The following is a 19,306-nucleotide window of genomic DNA, read 5'->3' on the forward strand; positions in this document are numbered from 1 at the left end:
AGGCATTCGCCTGGGGCGCCGGCCTCTAGGGGGCGCAAACCGAGAGGTTTCCCGGTGGGCTGCCCTGCTGCAGCTGTCTGGGAATGCTATGCTGGGTGAGCGGCTCCTTAGCCACCCCCCAGCGCAGCCACTCACCTGCTGGGCTCCCTCTGCAGCCGATTACCTTCTCAGGCAGTGGGGTTTGCTGTAACCCCATCCCCCGAGCAGAGCACTGTGCTTCCTGGAGGCAGGGGGAGCCTGTGAACACCGGAAGCACTGTGAAGGGAGCAGGAAGTAGCCTGTGCTTACAGTGCACGGCTCTCCTGCTCCCCCAGGAGAAAAAGAGCAACATCCTGGATCCTGCAGCCTGGACCTCTTCTTTTCACAGTACCCAGGTATGGCATGGTTAAGGTGGATTTCTTATTGTGTGCATGTTTGCAAATGGGGGAGTGTGTAAATTGGTTTGTTTGTGTGTGTAAATAAAGTGTGACTTTATGTAAAGTTTGTGTTTGAGTGACAGTATGTGTGTTAATGAGTGTGTAAGTGACATTGTGTGTTAGTGTGTGCAAGTGACTGTGTGTGTGTGTGTTAAGGAGAGTGTGCAAGTTACTCTCTGTGTGTGTGTGTGTGTGTGGGTGTGTGTGTGTGTTAAGGAGAGTGTGCAAGTGACTGTGTGTGTGTGTGTTAAGGAGACTGTGCAAGTGACTGTGTGTGTGTGTGTGTTAAGGAGAGTGTGCAAGTGACTGTGTGTGTGTGTGTGTTAAGGAGAGTGTGCAAGTGACCGTGTGTGTGTGTGTTAAGGAGAGTGTGCAAGTGACCGTGTGTGTGTGTGTGTGTGTGTTAAGGAGAGTGTGCAAGTGACTCTGTGTGTGTGTGTGTGTTAAGGAGAGTGTGCAAGTGACTTTGTGTGTGTGTGTGTGTGTGTGTTAAGGAGAGTGTGCAAGTGACTGTGTGTGTGTTAAGGAGACTGTGCAAGTGACTGTGTGTGTGTGTGTTAAGGAGACTGTGCAAGTGACTGTGTGTGTGTGTTAAGGAGAGTGTGCAAGTGACTTTGTGTGTGTGTGTGTGTTAAGGAGAGTGTGCAAGTGACTTTGTGTGTGTGTGTGTGTGTGTTAAGGAGAGTGTGCAAGTGACTCTGCGTGTGTGTGTTAAGGAGAGTGTTCAAGTGACTCTGTGTGTGTTAAGGAGAGTGTGCACGTGATTCTGTGTGTGTGTGTTAAGGAGAGTGTGCAAGTGACTCTGTGTGTGTGTGTTAAGGAGAGTGTGCAAGTGACTGTGTGTGTTAAGGAGAGTGTGCAAGTGACTGTGTGTGTGTGTGTGTGTTAAGGAGAGTGTGCAAGTGACTATGTGTGTGTGTGTGTGTGTGTGTGTTAGGGAGAGTGTGCAAGTGACTCTGGGTGTGTGTGTTAGTGAGAATGTGCAAGTGACACTGTTAGTGAGTATGTGTTAGGGAGAGTGTGCAAGTGACACTGAGTGGTGTTAGAGTGTGTAACTGACAATGTGTATGCCAGTGAGAGTGTGTATAAGTGAGAGTATGTAGGTGACACTGTGTGTGTTAGTGAGAGTGTGCAAGTGGCACTGTGTAGGTAAGTGAGAATGTGTATGTGTTAGAGTGTGTAAGTTAGTTAGAATGTGTAAGTGTGTATGCCAGTGAGAGAGTGTGTATTAGTGAGATTGTGTAAGTGACACTGCAATTTTTAAGAAACTTCAATAATTACCGTTCAGGGTTAACTCCTCTAGTGGCTATGCACGGGGACGCCCAGTCACGGAAATACCACTGTAAGCGTGGCCAATGAGGAGCAAAGGCGGAACCAAGCCAGCACAAAAGACTGCTGGACCCAGGTAAGTGACAGAAGGTGTTTTAACCCCTGCTGCACCACGAGGGGAGGTGCGCTTGATGGAGGGGGAAGCTATAGTGCCAGGATAACAAGTTTATTTTCCTGGCACTATAGTTTCCCTTTAATATCTACTCAGTGTGCCTCTTTCCCTAAATGTCTCTTTAGTGTAATTCAGAGTTTAGTAAATAAGCTGTTGAGGGAATGTAGCTGCGTTCATAAGGAGGGCGTCAAAATGTATTCTTGCCGAGGGCGGCAAGAATCCTTGCACCGGCCCTGGTGGGCCCTCTTTTTATTACAGGCCTACTTGTACGTTGGTTTCGGCACACCTCAACCAACTCTGCATCTCCTTCTACTTTCCATTACGTATTCGAAATTCCGAGCACAAATGTATAATATCTGTGTCATACCATGGGTTTTCAACATACATACATACATACATACATACATACATACATACATACATACATGCATATATATATATATATATATATATATATATATATACACATACATACAGAGAGCGATATAGAGTATTTCAGTGTTTTTCTGCTTTGCTTTCTCCTATCTCCCTGACCCATGTTTCTCTGCTTTGTTTTGTCTATATTAATATCTATCTTTATATTTATTTAGCTATAATATAGTTTGGATTAGCCAGATTAGTGGATTACAGTATGCAATGATAACTTTTGTATTGTACTATTATTATTTTATATTTTTTAAATATTCCCAGTTGTTTACAAATAATTATTTGTATGTTTTCTATGTTATTAATAATAATTTTTAATATATATATATATATATATATATATATATATATATAAGAGGTGAGCAAGTTTCTTGCTGTAATAAGATGATACTGAGAAAAACTAAATATTGTTTTAAAAATATTCTTTTTGTAAATTATTGTATATTGTACTAAATATGTATTTTGGTAAGTACAAACTTAAAAAGTAAGTACAAACTTAATTCATCACATTTGCTAGCAGTAAGGCTACAAGTATCTAACAAAAACAAGCAATAGTTTTATAATCCATGTTTTTAATCAGGGGAGTAAACTCATCTGTTCCAAAAAACAATATTTAATAATACAAGCTTGTTCTGACTTTCACCTCCCCTTAATGTAGATCAGGAATACTGAAGAAGGATTGCTGGTGGCAGACAACTTGGTGAAGACATACGGTCATGCTTGTTCCTGGTGGTTTAGCCCTTTTTATCCGATTGTGAGGCTTTTCCACCCTATTTGCACTAAACCAGTGCTTCAGGTGTCAGGTAGCTTTGTTACCACCATGCTCCTCCTAACCTGCCAAAGCTGCTTGAGCCTCTCAGCTATACGTGCTTTATTTATCTATGCTAAGCAGACTGAATGAATAAACTAACCCATCACAAAACTAACCCATCAATAACCCATCAATAAACTAACCCATCTTAAATATAAGTAGCATGGACAACCTAGAATTACCTACCTTCAGGCAGGGCCGGACTGGGAAGAAAATTCGGCCCGGGCATTTTTTAATTACAGCGGCCCACTAAAAAGGGGGCGGGGCCAGATAGGGTGTGTTTTGTCATCACCAATGACAAGCACGCCCCATCACAAATTGAGCATGTTGGTTCAATGCTCTTCCAGGGTAGACCATGCGCAGAGCTCTGCTGAAGAGCTCTGGCATGAGAAAAAGACCCTGTATTTGTTCTGCACAGCGCAAGCAAATTTAATAACATGCTTGCACTGTGTTTGCTTGAAATTTGTCTCTGGTGTCTCCATAGTTGGGATACCAGGAGACAAAAATGCTAGGAAAGCATATTGTGCAGTGTGTGTGAGGGTGTGTGTAAAGGGTGTAGTGTGTGTGCGAGAGGAGTGCAGTGTGTGTGTGTGAGGGGTGTAGTGTGTGTGTGAGTGATGGGTGCTGTGTTTGCGTGAGGGTGCTATGTGGGTAAGGGTGCTGTGTGTGTGATCGGTGCAGTGTGTGTGTGCTGTGTGTGAACGGGTGCTGTGTTTGCATCAGGGTGCTATGTGTGTGTGTGCTGTGTGTGAGCGGGTGCTGTGTTTTCATTAGGGTGCTATGTGCATGTGAGGGTGCTGTGAGTGTCAGGGGTGCAGTGCGTGTCAGGGGTGCAGTGTGTGTGTGTGTGCTGTGAGTGTCAGGGGTGCAGTGTGTGTGTGTGTGTGAGTGGTGTGAGTGTCACGGGTGCAGTGTCTGTGTGTGCTGTGAGTGTCAGGGGTGCAGTGTGTGTGTGTGAGTGGTGTGAGTGTCAGGGGTGCAGTGTGTGTGTGTGTGTGTGCCGTGAGTGTCAGGGGTTCAGTGTGTGTGTGTGCTGTAAGTGTCAGTGGGTGAGTGTCAGGGGTGCAGTGTGTGTGTGTGTGTGTGCTGTGAGTGTCAGGGGTTCAGTGTGTGTGTGTGAGTGGTGTGAGTGTCACGGGTGCAGTGTCTGTGTGTGCTGTGAGTGTCAGGGGTGCAGTGTGTGTGTGTGAGTGGTGTGAGTGTCAGGGGTGCAGTGTGTGTGTGTGTGTGTGCCGTGAGTGTCAGGGGTTCAGTGTGTGTGTGTGCTGTAAGTGTCAGTGGGTGAGTGTCAGTGGTGCAGTGTGTGTGTGTGTGTGCTGTGAGTGTTAGGGGTGCAGTGTTTGTGTGTGTGCTGTGTGTTAGGGGTGCAGTGTGTGTGCGTGTGCTGTGAGTGTCAGGGGTGCAGTGTGTGTGTGTGTGTGCTGTTAGTGTCAGGGGTGCAGTGTGTTTGTGTGTGTGTGCTGTGAGTGTTAGAGGTGCAGTGTGTGTGTGTGCTGTGAGTGTTAGGGGTGCAGTGTGTGTGTGTGTGCTGTGAGTGTTAGGGGTGCAGTGTGTGTGTGTGTGCTGTGAGTGTTAGGGGTGCAGTGTGTGTGTGTGTGCTGTGAGTTTTAGGGGTGCAGTGTGTGTGTGTGTGCTGTGAGTGTTAGTGGTGCAGTGTGTGTGTAGTGTGAGTGTTTTTTCATCCATGTTTATTGAAGGCACAGTAATCCAATATGATGTCTGCTGTGTTCTTCAACCATGGGTTGTAAAATGGCCTAGTTTTCTACATTTATTTAATTAATTAACAAATATGTTACCTTTAATTGTATCTTTGTGTACACTGATAGACATTCACTGGCTTCTTTATAAAGTACGCTTGTTTCATAAAAAAAATTAATATTGCTTTAATGTAAAGGATGCAGACCAGTTTAAGAAGTTTAGCTGCCGATTGAGTTACACTGGTCTAAATGCTGGCAAAGATTAATGAGGCTTTTGGATTTAGTTTATTGCATATCCTCATACAGTCCAAAGATTGGTGTGCAATAAACAAGCATCCACTGAGTGTCAGCTCGGGGTAAGTGCACTTTTTAATGAGAGAGGAGAATGGCCAGTCTTGTTCATTATATCAATTTACAGATATTTATCAAACAGCATTTGATAGTATACAAATTTACTTTTCTGAGTGCACATTGATATTTGAAGCAGATAGGGGTGCAGTGTGAGTGTCAGGGATGCTGTGAGTGTGTTTGTGTGTTAGCGGTCTGTGAGGCTGCTGTGACCGTATGATTATTTCCCCCCTCTCTGCTTACCTTATGCCTGGGAGGGGGGATCCTGTTGCCTGTGGGGCTAGAGTTCACTCTCGCGAGACCCGGAGCATTGCCATGGCAACGCTCCGAATCTCGCGAGAGGAACCCGGCGGAGCTGCAAGTTAGAGCTCCGCCGGGTTCCTCTGCTGGCAGGCTGGCTCCCTCCCTCCCTCTCTCCCCCGCCGGCGGCCGGAATATCCTGCATGTGGGCCGGTGAGGGAGATCTTTGATCTCCCCACCGGCCCGCCAGGGACTACTGCAGGGCCGGCGCTCGGATAGAGCTGGCCCTGCAAAGACCGGCAGGGGAGATCCTGTGAGTGTCAGGGGTGCAGTGTGTGTGTGTGTGTGCCGTGAGTGTCAGGGGTTCAGTGTGTGTGTGTGCTGTAAGTGTCAGTGGGTGAGTGTCAGGGGTGCAGTGTGTGTGTGTGTGTGTGTGCTGTGAGTGTCAGGGGTTCAGTGTGTGTGTGTGCTGTAAGTGTCAGTGGGTGAGTGTCAGGGGTGCAGTGTGTGTGTGTGAGTGGTGTGAGTGTCAGGGGTGCAGTGTGTGTGTGTGTGTGTGCCGTGAGTGTCAGGGGTTCAGTGTGTGTGTGTGCTGTAAGTGTCAGTGGGTGAGTGTCAGTGGTGCAGTGTGTGTGTGTGCTGTGAGTGTTAGGGGTGCAGTGTTTGTGTGTGTGCTGTGTGTTAGGGGTGCAGTGTGTGTGCGTGTGCTGTGAGTGTCAGGGGTGCAGTGTGTGTGTGGCACATGGCCACCGCGGCCCACCGGCAGGGCCGGATTAAGAGCCCAGTGGGCCTGGTGCTGACAATTATGATGGGCCTATTTACAGAATCTTATCGACCAAAAACACTAAAACGGTCATACCTCCCAAACGTCATGTATCTGATGGAGATGGTGTTGGAGGTAAACTCATAGGATGCAGCTATAAGAAAACACATACTCTATGCTAATCTCTCTCTAATTTATGCTTTCATCTTTCAAGTAAATCCATACCCCCTAACAGCAGTGTCCAGTGAAGCAGCAAGTCAATGGGCGGGGTAAAAGGGTGGGCCACTGGTGCGAATCACGTCACCAGACCTGCCAAAAGTGGAGAACATGCCCAAAAAGGTGGCATGTCTGTCCAAAGAATTTGAAGGACAGCCTGGCATGAATGCATGTCAGGCTGCCCGCCAATCCTGCAGGCTGGCCAACTAAGGGCATACTATGCAGGCAGCATTCTGAGCTTGACATAAATGCGTCTAATGATGCGCTCACTCCATGCTTTCTAAGGACTGTCCCCTAGCACTCGCTGGTCCACTTGTCTCCTTATCTTCTTACTAGCAGGCAGAAGTTCCTGGTATACAGTCTGAGACAGAGAAAAGGTGTATGTAGTGAGTGTAGAAGAAAGGAGGGGACATACCACAGTGTTAGAGAGACCAACAGCATTACCTAAACTAATTTTGTCAGCCAGTCCACACAGGTTTTGTTCCCATACATCCCTCTTAAGCTTCCAAACTTAAAGGGACACTATAGTCACCAGAACAACTACAGCTTATTGTATTTGTTCTGGTAAGTAGAAATATTCCATTCAGGCCTTTTGCAGTAAACACTGTCTTTTCAGAGAAAATAACTCCACTAGCCACTCCTTAGATGGCTGCTAGAGGTGCTTCCTGGGGCAGTACTGCCTAGTGTGCAGCACTGCCATTCAGTGTCTCCACCCTCTGCATGCAGACACTGAACTTTCCTCATAGAGATGCATTGATTCAATGTATCTTTATGAGGAGATGCTGATTGGCCAGGGCTATGTTGGACTTGTGCTGGCTCTGCCCCTGATCTGCCTAGTTAACAGTCTCAGCCAATCCTATGGGCAAGTATTGTAATTTGCTCAGACCACCACTTCTGATGATGTCAGCAGACAGTCAGTTCAGAGGCAGAGCCAGCAGCTGCAGACTTGAATACAAGTTATATTTTACTATACTTAGGGAGGCAAGAAGGGGCCAGGGTGGTGGTTTTAACATAATAGGGTCAAAAATACATGATTGTGTTCCTGACCCTGTAGTGCTCCTTTAAGCAAGAGTATGTGAAGAGTAGTAAGGGTTGCCACCTTTCTTGGGAAAAAATACCAGCCTTAATCATTTGTATAATCACAAGGAGTGACATCAGAGAAAATTCTGTAAAATCACCAACAAACTACTCACAGTTTGATTCTGCTGTATAGATGGATTGCTCCCAATGTCTCCCTGTCTCCCAGTGTCTCAGTCTCGCAAGTCACCCAGTGTCTCAGTGTCCCTATGTATCACAGTGTCAGTGTCCCCATGTCGCCCAGTCCCCTAGTCTCCCAGTGTCTCAGTGTCCCCATTTCTCCCAGTGTCCCAATGTCTCAGTGTGTCCCCATGTCACTAGGATACTTGGGACACAGTGAGACCCGGGGACACTGAGAGACATGGGGACACTGAGAGACCCGGGAACACACAGACATGGGAACACTGGGAGACAAGGGGACACTGAGACATTTAAGGAAACTGGGAGAAATGGGGACACTGAGACACTAGGGACACATACACTGAGACATGGGGACACTGAAACATTTGGGGACACTAAGACACTAGGGACACAGAGACATGGGAACACAGACACTGGGATTACTAGGGGACACTGGCTGGGAGACAGACACTTGGGGACACTGGGAGACATGGGGACAGTTGTGGACATAGACATGGGGACACTAGGCACACTGTGAGACATGGGACACAGACACTGGGAGACTTGGGGACACTGAGACACTAGGGACACTGGCTGGGGGACATGGGGACACTGGGAGAAATGGGGACATAGTGTCTCCGTGTCCCAATGTCTCAGTGTCTCCCAATGTCCCTATGTCTCACAGCGTCCCCATGTGTCTCAGCATCCCCATGTGTCCCCTAGTGTCTCAGTGTCCCCATGTTTTCCAGTGTTCCCAAGTGTCTGTGTTCCCAGGTCTCCCAGTGTCTGTGTCCCCATATGTCCTAGTGTGTCTGTGTCCCCTAGTGTCTAAGTGTCCCCATATGTCCCTTAGTGTCCCCTAGTGTCTCAGTGTCCCCATGTGTCCCCTAGTGTCTCAGTGTCCCCATGTGTCCCTACTATCTTTCCCCCCATCCCTCACTTGTCTGGACTCTGTGCTGTGTTGTTGCTCCCTCATGGATCAGTGAGCAGTAGAGAGAGGCAGGGATATGCTGTAACTTCCTATACCTGCCTCTCTCCACACACAGTGACCCCTTCTGGCCGGTGCTGGTATTGCAGAGTAATCTCCATTTATTCGGAGAAAAATACCTGCATTTGTATTGCTGGTATATCTGCAATACCGGCACGGCCACACAGCCTCAAATACCGGCTGTGCCAGTAAAATACCAGTCAGGTGGCAAACCTAAGAGTAATGTGTAAAAAAAAATAAAAATTTTTTTTTTTAAATGGGCCTATTCCATGGGCCTGGGCCTGGAGCTGCAGCTCCATCAGCCCCTATGTTAATCCGGCCCTGCCCACCGGGCATTTGCCCGGTGTGCCCGATGGCCAGTCCGGGCCTGCCTTCAGGTCTTAATTTTTGACACATTTTGTACATGACTTACGGTAGATGAGTGTGATATTTTGTGACCTAGCAAAACCTTTAGATACCTCTCAACCAACCATTTTATGTTCCCAGCATATTATTCTATCTCCTATTTCCACTCTTGTTTTGGTCCTCTTTAACCTTTAATGCATTGACCACTTACAGTTTTTTCATGTCATGCATTCTTGTCTTTGTTACATTTCTTCCTGTGTTCAATGTTTTCCTTTTTCTTCCTCTGCTCATCCTATCTCCATTATTATGCTTTCCAGTTCACCTTCTCTAATATGTACATTTATTTTCTCTTTCTCTCTGTTTCTGCATATTCACCTTTTTCTACTTTGGCCCTCCAGTCCTTTGTTCTATCCTTTCTGCTTTTTGGGTTCTTTATGTTACCTTTGTACATTTTGTTCTACCTCTTTCTCAGTGTTCTTCACCTTCTTTGCATGCTTGCTATATTTTGTAGTCTACGCACTTCTATTTATTATCCACTCTCTCTTTTCCTATCTTATTCACCCAGTATTTAAGTGTTTCTCTGCTTTGCTTTATCTCTTTTACCTTTTTCTGTTTATTACTTTTGTCTTGCCCTTATATCAGTACCTCCTGGATAGTGATTGAAAAGCCCCTGTTCTATCAAATTCCCCTACCTCATGAAAATCCCCTACCCTCTTCACTTCCGGTGAGGGGAAACAGCTGGATCCTGTGCTGCACATGCCTGCTAACACTCCTGCTACTCCTCCAAAGCAAGGTCCTGGAAGGTAAGTAAAACGAGTTTAACACTTTCATTATAGTTAGTGCATTCACTAAGCTTAGACATTTAGGGTTAAGTGGGGGTTAAAATTAGGGTTAGGTAATGTATTTTAACCTCTCCCACACTCTATTCTTACCATAACCCTTGGGATAAGGGTTAAAATAAAGTGTGAAAAAGCACAATTTAGTGATATTCCCCTAATGTGAAATATCACTAAATATGAACAAGTCCCTAATCCTAACCATAATTTGAACCCTAACATGTCCCATGTCCTAAGCTTAGTGAATGCACTAACTATAATGAAAGTGTAAAACTAGTGTTACTTACCTTCCAGGACCTTGCTTTGGAGGAGTAGCAGGAGTGCTAGCACGCATGTGCAGCACAGGATCCAGCTGATTCCCCTCACCGGAAGTGACGAGGGTAGGGGATTTTCACGGGTAGGGAAATTTGAAAGAACACCCCCATTCTTTGTCCAAGTATGAAGCCCTTGTCAGACTAAATCAGTTAAAAGGACACTCCAGATCCCTAAAACACATATTTTGTAAGGGAAAACTATAGTTAGGAATACTAAACTAGTGCCTCTGCCCCCGCTCCCTCCTTGCCCCGCGTGTGGTAAAAATAGGGTAAAAAAAAAGTATATTAAAAATAGTTTTACACTTACTTGATACCAGAACCGATGTCCCTCAGTGCTGTGTTGCCCTCCTCCTCTGCTGATGTCAACCGATAGGGGTGACCTAATACACATATCTGGTGAGTGTAACACACGCATTAGGTCTTCCCTATAGAAAAGCTTTGTCTGGATGCTTTCCTTTCATGATTTTTAGATCTTGGACATCCTCATGCATAGCATGAGGATGTCTATTGTAATTTCACAGTGTCAAGAAGCTGCTCTAGAAGACAGCCCTGTCTGGTAAACAGCCAATAGAGGCAGTCTTAACACACATGGTAGTTTATGGGGAACCTTAGAAACCGCAGAAACAGCACAAGCCTCCACATACACTCTGATGTCTTTTCTAAGAGAAGGCCACCAAAATGATCTGGAGACAGATGATACAGTTTTATTAATACCCGGATGTCCAGCTGTATCATTATCGTGGAACACTCTTAGTACCTCCTCTCTTTCTAGCAATGGAATAAACAACCTATCTTGAGGTTTATCACTAGGTGCCTGAGACTGAGCCTCCATGATAGCACAAAGAAGAGGAGAAGACAATGAAAGGACAGTAAAGGCAATGATACACTCAGGTTGAATGATAGGGGAGGTCTCTTGTTCTTGTTCTGACTCTTTGTCAAATTGCTAAGATAGGGCGTCAGCCTTAACGTTCTTAGGACCTGGTCTGTACGTGATATTAAAGTTAAAGCGTGACAAGAACAATGACCATCTAGCTTGTCTAGAAGACAGCCTTTTATGATCAGGAGGGGTTCCTTGGAACCTTCCAAAATATGTCGCCATTTTTTCAGAGCTAGTATAATGGCCAACAATTCTGTTACCAATATCATAGTTATGCTCTGATGGTGACAACTTTCCAGAAAATAACCCACAAGGATGAAAATGGGTATCCTGTCTCTCCCTCTGAGAAAGAACAGCCCTTACCCCTGTCTCACTGACGTCTACCTCTAGTAGGGTTTGCTAGTGTCAGGAAGTACCAATATGTCAGCAGAGGCAAATAATTTCTTAAGAAGCTCAAAAGCTTCTCTAGCTTCTTTAGACCATATAGTACAGTTAACCCCCTTACGTGTCATATTGGTGATGGGGGCTATCACAGTAGAGAAACCTTTGATGAATCTCCTATAGTAATTTGCAAACCCAATAAACCTTTGAGTGTCTTTTAACCCATTAGGTAATGGCCAGTGTAGAATGGCTTCTAGTTTGCGAGGGTCTATCTGAAAACCAGAGGCTGAAATATTATATCTAATATTATATCAAGTTTGCAATATAACTAATTTTTAAGCAAAGTTTGCAATACTTGCTTCACATGCCTATGATGAGCCTGGAGATCAGGGGAATGAATGAGAATATCATCCAGATATACTAATACAAAAGTATAAATGTAGTCTCTGAGAACATCATTAATGAAATCGTGAAATATGGCCGGAGCATTGCATAAGCCGAAGGGCATGACAAGATACTCATAGTGACCACTTCTCGTGTTAAATGCAGTTCTCCATTCATGACCCTCCTTAATCCTTACCAGATTATAAGCACTCCTAAGGTCAAGTTTGGTAAACACCATAGCGCCCTGGAATCTGTCAAACAATTCTGAGATGAGGGGAATGGGATAAGCATTTTTTATGGTGATCTTGTTCAATGCCCTATAATCAATACATGGCTGTAACTGTCCATCTTTCTTGGATACAAAAAAGAACCCCGCACCTGCAGGTGAAGAATATTCACAAATTTGACTTTTTGTAGAGACTCTTTAATCTAATCCTCCATAATCCTACTTTCCTGTGGTGATAAGGCATACACTGCCCCCTTAGAGGGCATAGTGCCGGGTAACAAATATATGGAGCAATCATAAGCTCTGTGAGGAGGTAGCATAATCAGTGTTTCATTTACTAAACACTTCTTTAACCTCCCAGCACTGCACAGGAATTTTGGTAGGCTGAGGAGTAGGAGTAGGTAGAGCAACGATGCCCACTCTTTACCCCATCCCAGTATTTCCCCCTTAGCCCAGTCAATATGAGGATTATGCTCAACAAGCCATGGGAATCCTAGTATAATGGGACAAGAAGGGGAAGCAATTATCTGAAATGTAATGATTTCTTTATGTAAGGCTCCTATAGTAACAGTAATAGGCATAGTCTTGTGGGTAATTAGAGGTTAAGAGACAGGTCTCCCATCAATAGCCTCGACGGCCAAGGGTGATGTTCTCTCCTTGATGGGTAGTAGGTGTTTACTGACAAATTGCATGTGGATAACGTTTCCTGCAGCACCATCAGGGCTTTACATGAAAAACGTTTATTGTTGCATAGAGCAGTAATATTAAGGAGAAATCTACTTTGGGTAGTACCAGGGGACATATCCATCACATCTACGACTGGTCCCCTTATGATTCATAGGTGCCAAGTTTTCCGGACGTATGGGACAAGAATTTCTCATATGTCCTTTCTTGCCACAGTATAAGCAAAGGCTTTCTTTTCTCCTAAACTGTATTTCTGCCTCTGATAGTCTCATAACCCCTAACTGTATAGGTTCAGTTTAAGACTGCACAGGAGGACCAGAAACAACAGGTAGAGAAGCGAGGCGCCAATGACATATTCATATGTCTAGTTCTATTTCTAGTTATCTCCCTGTTCCTAAGTCGATTACATATTTGCATCACGTAAGTGATGTATTCATTTAATCTCCCTGGTAGTTCTTTGGCTGCAATCTCATCAAGGATAGCTTCAGATAATCCCTCTGAGAATGTGGTGATTAATCCGTTATTGGTCCAGTCTACCTCAGAAGCCAGGGTGTGGAATTCTATGGCATACTCTGAGACAGACCGGTTTGCTTGCTTGATACGCATTAGGGCACTGGAGGCGTTGCTCTCCCTTCCCAATGGTTCAAATGTTAATTTGAATTCCGCAAGGAATTCCTGGTAATTATGGGCAACAGTCTTATTATTCTCCCATATTGGATTGGCCCATGCTAAGGCTTTACCTTGTAGTTGGTTCATCCAATTTTAGCTCTATCTGTGGGAAAAGACCCAGGTGAGGCTTCAAAATGGTACTCAATTTGATTAAGGAATCCTCAGCATTTGTGAATATTACCTTCAAAATGCGTGGGTGAAGATAGGGTGATAGTAGGTGCCCTATATATGATAGGTGTAGGTACAGTAGGTAGGGGTGTACCTGCTGAAGGGACCTCAGGCTGCAAATGAGCCGTACGTATTAGTAGCGTATTGAAAGCTTGGGCAAATTGATCCATACGGTGATCATTCTCCTCTAGCTTTCTCTCACAAGCTACTATGTGTTGACACATATCGGCAGGATCTATGGCCCTGTCATAATGTCGGGATTTTATTGATCCAGCATGCAGAATAGTATCACACCCTAGAACAAAGGGTAACCTCTTACCGGACTTTAGAATGGCCAGACTTAACGTGACCGTTAAGAATAGTCAGAAAACTAGCCAAGGTCAGGGACACAGAACGAGACACAGCGATAAGGAAAAGTCAAAAGTCAAGGGTACCAGAAATCAGGGAAGTGAAAACGAAACCAAAGTAAAAAAACAGAAAAACACGATCGTCTTTTGCGGGACGTCACACGTATGTTGACATCGTCTTTACCGTGGACTAATGTGGGGCTATATAATTGTGTGAGTCTGCAGATGCCGGCATGCACCGACATGCCACACAAGCCAGGCATCATGGCAGAATGCAAAAGCCAGAATCACGGCACTCCCATCGATCTTCAGAAGGTAATTATTCCTGTTTTGGCCACATGGATACGAAGGATACGTGACATGCTTGAAGCGCTTTATGTGGGAGTGTGTCCTCTTTTTGTCATTTTAAAATAGTGCATATTTTAATAGAAATTGGAAGTTTTGTAAATTAGCCTAGTGACACCTCCCTCCGGGCTGTCAATCAACCTGTTACATCATGGTAGTTTAATTCAGTAGAGCTAAATTCAAGAGGCAGGCTATTGCCCAGAGTGCCTGCCTTTAAAATACTTCTCATTGAGTTGCATTGAAAAGTCTGTGATTGGGCAGCTACATTAAAGGGACACTCCAGGCACCCAGACCACTTCTGCTCATTGGAGTGGTCTGGGTGCCAACTCCCACTACCCTTAACCCTGCAAGTGTAATTATTGCAGTTTTTTTTAAACTGCAATAATTACCTTGCAGGGTTAAGTCCTCCCCTAGTGGCTGTCATTTTCAATGCTTTCCTATGGGGTGCGCTAATGCGCATGCGCGGCATTGCCGCGCATGCGCATTAGGTCTCCTCGGCCAGCGGCGAGATCAGTCTCGCCCACCGGCCGACGTAAGCAGAAGGAGGAGCGGCGGGGGAGGAGGAAGCAGCGACGTGGGACATGTCGCTGCCTCTGGTAAGTCACTGAAGGGGTTTTCACCCCTTCAGCAACTGGGGATTGGGGGGTGGGAGGGAGAGGGACCCTCCAGTGCCAGGAAAACGGAACGTTTTCCTGGCACTGGAGTTTCCCTTTAATTCTGGGCTAGGTTAGAAGGGGCGGGCTTGTAAAGCCTTATATATAACCCAAATGAAAAAAAAAAAAACACAATTATATGCATGCATGTTTCCATTGTGGGTATATGGCCTAAACAATGATACTATATATTATTTTTTTATTTTTGGGGAGGCAGTGGAGTGTCCTTTTAATTATATAAAATGCAACCCACTTCCATAGCAAAATCATGTTCATTGATTTTCAGCTGCTTCTAGTATTGTAGGCCTGCTTAGAAAAATACATGTAAGACAGAGAATAGAAAAAGTTCTTGGCCTTCCTCTGTGTAAGTGACCAAAATGTTGATATTAACTTATTTATTAACTTGTTCCTGGACCTTGTACACTATACCTGCTGAACAAATGGTTGTTTGCTGGCACTATTAAATTCTTTTCTGAACATACATTAACCTTACAGTTAATAATTAACCATTCAGTCGTTTACTTATTTGTAACACATTTATATTCTTGCAGTTTGATCGAACATTTATGGCTCCAAAACACAGTTAACTGCACAATCTGAGATATATATGTCAAAACTGTGTCCTCTATATATGGTACTGGTTTTGCTGTCCGTGTTAAGGACTGCAAGTGGTTAGTTCTAAATATAAGTTTCTAGTGAGGAAATACATTTATTGTTGACATGCACACAGCTTCCTTTGTGCAATCATATAGCTTGCTAGTCTTGATGATTGAGATGCGATGGGTTTGTTGCTTCAGTGGCTTGCTGTATGTTTTCAATTTGCTTCCTGTAAATATGGGTTCCCATAAACATTATGTTATTGCTGATGCAATCAAATGAAAGGGACACTCCAGGCACCCAGACCACTTCTGCTCATTGGAGTGGCCTGGGTGCCAACTCCCACTACTCCTAACCCTGCAAGTGTAATTATTGCAGTTTTTTAAAAACTGCAATAATTACATTGCAGGGTTAACTCCACGTCTAGTTGTTTTCCTGACACTGGAGTTTCCCTTTAAAGGATCAGTATTTAACCAAAAAAAAAAAACATTTTAAACACATAGTTTAATGCTCTTCGAATCTAGATTATGCCCACACCACCCTGATATGTGATTTCCGCAATACATACATGAGTTTAAATCACCTTCATATGTAAGACCACACATTTTTGGAATACCAAATCAGCCCCCAATAACCAGAGATAAGATGATCCATAGACATCAAATTCTCATCAGAAATTTGCTAAAAATAAATACAAGGGATTTCTTATGAACAGGCAGTGACAGAACAATGCTATAGTTAAAACAAAGTATTTAAAAAATATTAAACTGCTCATAGAATCAGCTAAATATTGGCAACTGTTGGACTCTGATAGAATATAGTGATAAATTCAGTAATAGCTACTGGTTGAGGTTAACGAAGGATCAAAACCAATTAGAAATGGAGGCTGTACACCTATGCTTTTGATAACAGATTTCTGATATCCAGCTTATAACGACAATTACAATATACTTACTTCTGTTTTCCAGCTGCCATTGCTCCTAAAGATGAGCTATTTTATGGATTTCTGAGACCCTGGCTTGGTGAGTACTGTTGGTATGTCTAAGTATATATTAGAAATCCCCAGCAATAATAAGTAATGTGTTTTTAAACAACAATACATGTGTTTAGAAATAAGTCTGTGTAAATAAGATACCGTATATTGTTCTAAATGACATTTTAGTTGCAAAAATTGTTATTAGTAAGTCACCTCAAAATTATCAGAACAGTCCTGCTTCTGACCACACCCCTAAAAATAAAGTGTCCCTCTCTGTCCATTGTAATGCTGAGTATCTAGTGCAATTTATAACATTGTTAAAAATTCTTATGCAATTTCTACTTCCTCTTGTGCAAAAAAAAACCCATCCAAAAATTATTGTACGTAGCAACTATATTGTTACGTTAAAAAAAAAAAAAAATACTTAAAGGAAGTCTCTTATGGGCTATTTTTTATTTTTTTTTTTTGATATGCAAAAAAACACATTCCAAAATTAAAAAATATATATCACTTTGAAACTTTTACTGTTGTTGTGCAAAGTGAATTAAGAATTTGTTTGCCATTACATTGAAAAAAAAAAAATGTGTATGCTGAGGGTCGTGGCCAACCACCGAGCTGAATGGACGCACACTAATGCAGCTCCGGGCACAACAGGCGGAAAATTCACATATTCAGAGGTGCTAAACCACAATGGGGAACCCCAAAAATAATAAAAAAAAACACCACGTCCCAAGGAAGACTCTGGCCAAAAAATAAATCGGGCTCCCTCACAAAGCTATTCCGCGACTATGCTGATCGCATCCTGGACCGTGCCAAATCCAATATGATGCCGGCGGCCTTCCATGAGGTCTCTGAACCATTGAACATGGCTAAGTCAGAGGGAACCACCAGCTATGCGGACACTGACATCAAGGAGCTAATAAAAAACTTAGCATCTTGTGCAGATTTAGCAGCAATGCTGGGGAAACTCGAGGCCTCCGTTCAGAACAGTCTGGATATCATGAACTCTGATATCAGGCACGTAGGCCTTAGAGTTCAGGACCTGGAGGACAACAGGGATGTGACACACACAAATAAAATCTCTAAGCTCCAAACTCCCATCACACACAGCTGGCACATATACAAAGATCCCTGGATGATGTTGATAACAGGGGAAGGAGGAATAACCTCCATGTCAGGAGCCTCCCAGAGCTGGAAGAGGCATTCTATGAGAACTCTTCAACCTCCTCTTAGGTAAAGATACTGGCTCCCAAATCCTATTTGAAAAGCCCACCGCTCCCTGAAACTCAGAAACATGACAACCGACATCCACCGAGACGTGATCTGACGATTACATTATTTCTCGGTCAAAGAGGAGATTATGTGCTCACTGCTCTCCACTACCTTACCACTGCTCTTTCATGGACATGAAATATAGGTATACCCTGACCTCTCATGGCTGACCCTCCAGGCACGGAGAACACTCAAGCCGATAACCGACCAACTTCGTTCCCTGGAGATAAAATCTAGATGGGGCTTTCCATTCACCTAAATAGTGGCACACAAAGGCGCCACTCACTCCATCGCTGCATTCGAAAATGTACAGACTTTCATCAGACCACTGGCACTAACAGATGTAAATATTTTAGACTGGTATGCTATTGACCATCCAAATACTGGGTACCAACAACATCAGCGCCAGAAAAGTAAGACGCCGCAGAAGAAATGAAGAACAGCACCATGCCTGCATGAAAAAAATGGTTTAATTTGGGCATGATATATACACAAAAAAACACATCATCAAGCTAAAGTTGCTTCAGTGCTTAAAGTGTATGTGTTTTAAAACCAATTAATAAGAGTACACTGAGGGGAATGCCTATGTAAATCCAAGACTTGCTCGTATTGTACACAATTCAAACTGGTGGACAAACGCAGAAGTGTAATTTCTGTATTATCAGTGTGCCTGCAGAGGGTGTGAGTTCTGGGAAGCGCTCTAAATCTTGTCAAACCGCTGTATAATTGCTTGACATAAAGCTGGGGGTTGCCAATCATACCTAACCACCTTCTGGGACAAAAGTGGGAATACAAGAGTTCAGGCTGCCCAAGGCACTGAGAAAGGAGTGGGTCTGTCCGTGTAAATAAGTTCTACCAGTGAAATGGGTCGGTCAGCCCATTAAAGAGATGGGGAAGGTCCGCCTGTGAATGAGGCATGTTTGCCACTAAGGACTCGAATGCAAACATTTACTTTGCCTGCAGACATCCTGCTTCACAGGACACCGATGTTGAGGATTATGGATTTGGTTGATAGTTGAAAATGAGAAATTAGCATAAGGTATGTGTATTTTTATAAATGCATCCTTTTCCCTCTGGCACCACCTCCTCCAGATACATGCCTCTTGGGATATATGACTGTTATAGTGTTTTAGGTTGATAAGATTCTGTAATTAGACCCATCATAATTGTCAGCACAAGACCCAATGGGTTCTTAAGCCAGCCCTTCCAGACCACTTCATATCATTGAAGTGGTGTGGGTGCAGTGTCCCTGTCCCCTTAGCGGTGTAATGCAAAACATTGTAGTTTCATAGAACTTCAATGTTTACATTGCAGGGTTAAGGCTAGCTCTAAGTGGCTTTGCATGAGGGCATACAGCATCTTCAAATCTCCCATAGGAAAACATTGATTCAATGCTTTTCTATGGGGAAGGCTTATTGGGCACATGACTTGCCACACATGCAGATTAGGTTCCCTTCATTACTGACATGAGAGGAGGCAGCGTTGGAGCCAGCACCAAGAGCTTACATGTCAGTTTTGAAGCCTGACACCTATAGCATGCTGCACATGCTCATTAAGTCCCCCAGTCAGCTGATATCTGCAGAGGAGGAGCACTACCCAGCAACGAGGGACATCAGGTGAGTGACTGGAAGATTTATTTAACCCTTTTATGGACAGGAGGAGGACCAGGGAGGGCAGCGGGACACTTTA

The 19,306-nt window shown here is 44.1% G+C and overlaps 1 protein-coding gene across 3 annotated transcripts in view; it reads left to right on the top strand.

Annotated features, from left to right (window-relative positions):
* The window catches only part of LOC134612200 (ultra-long-chain fatty acid omega-hydroxylase-like), a 99,196-nt gene that overhangs the window by 37,516 nt on the left and 42,374 nt on the right, over positions 1-19,306 (top strand). For 2 of the 3 annotated variants that reach the window (XM_063456560.1, XM_063456553.1), the window contains exon 4: positions 16,338-16,391. In XM_063456560.1, the coding sequence (XP_063312630.1) occupies positions 16,338-16,391 (54 nt within the window). Of the gene's footprint in view, positions 1-2,941; positions 3,087-16,337; positions 16,392-19,306 lie in introns of all 3 variants that reach the window. The other variant, XM_063456554.1, reaches the window with a different exon arrangement.

Source organism: Pelobates fuscus, chromosome 1 (assembly GCF_036172605.1).
Source record: "Pelobates fuscus isolate aPelFus1 chromosome 1, aPelFus1.pri, whole genome shotgun sequence".
Lineage (NCBI taxonomy): Eukaryota > Metazoa > Chordata > Amphibia > Anura > Pelobatidae > Pelobates > Pelobates fuscus.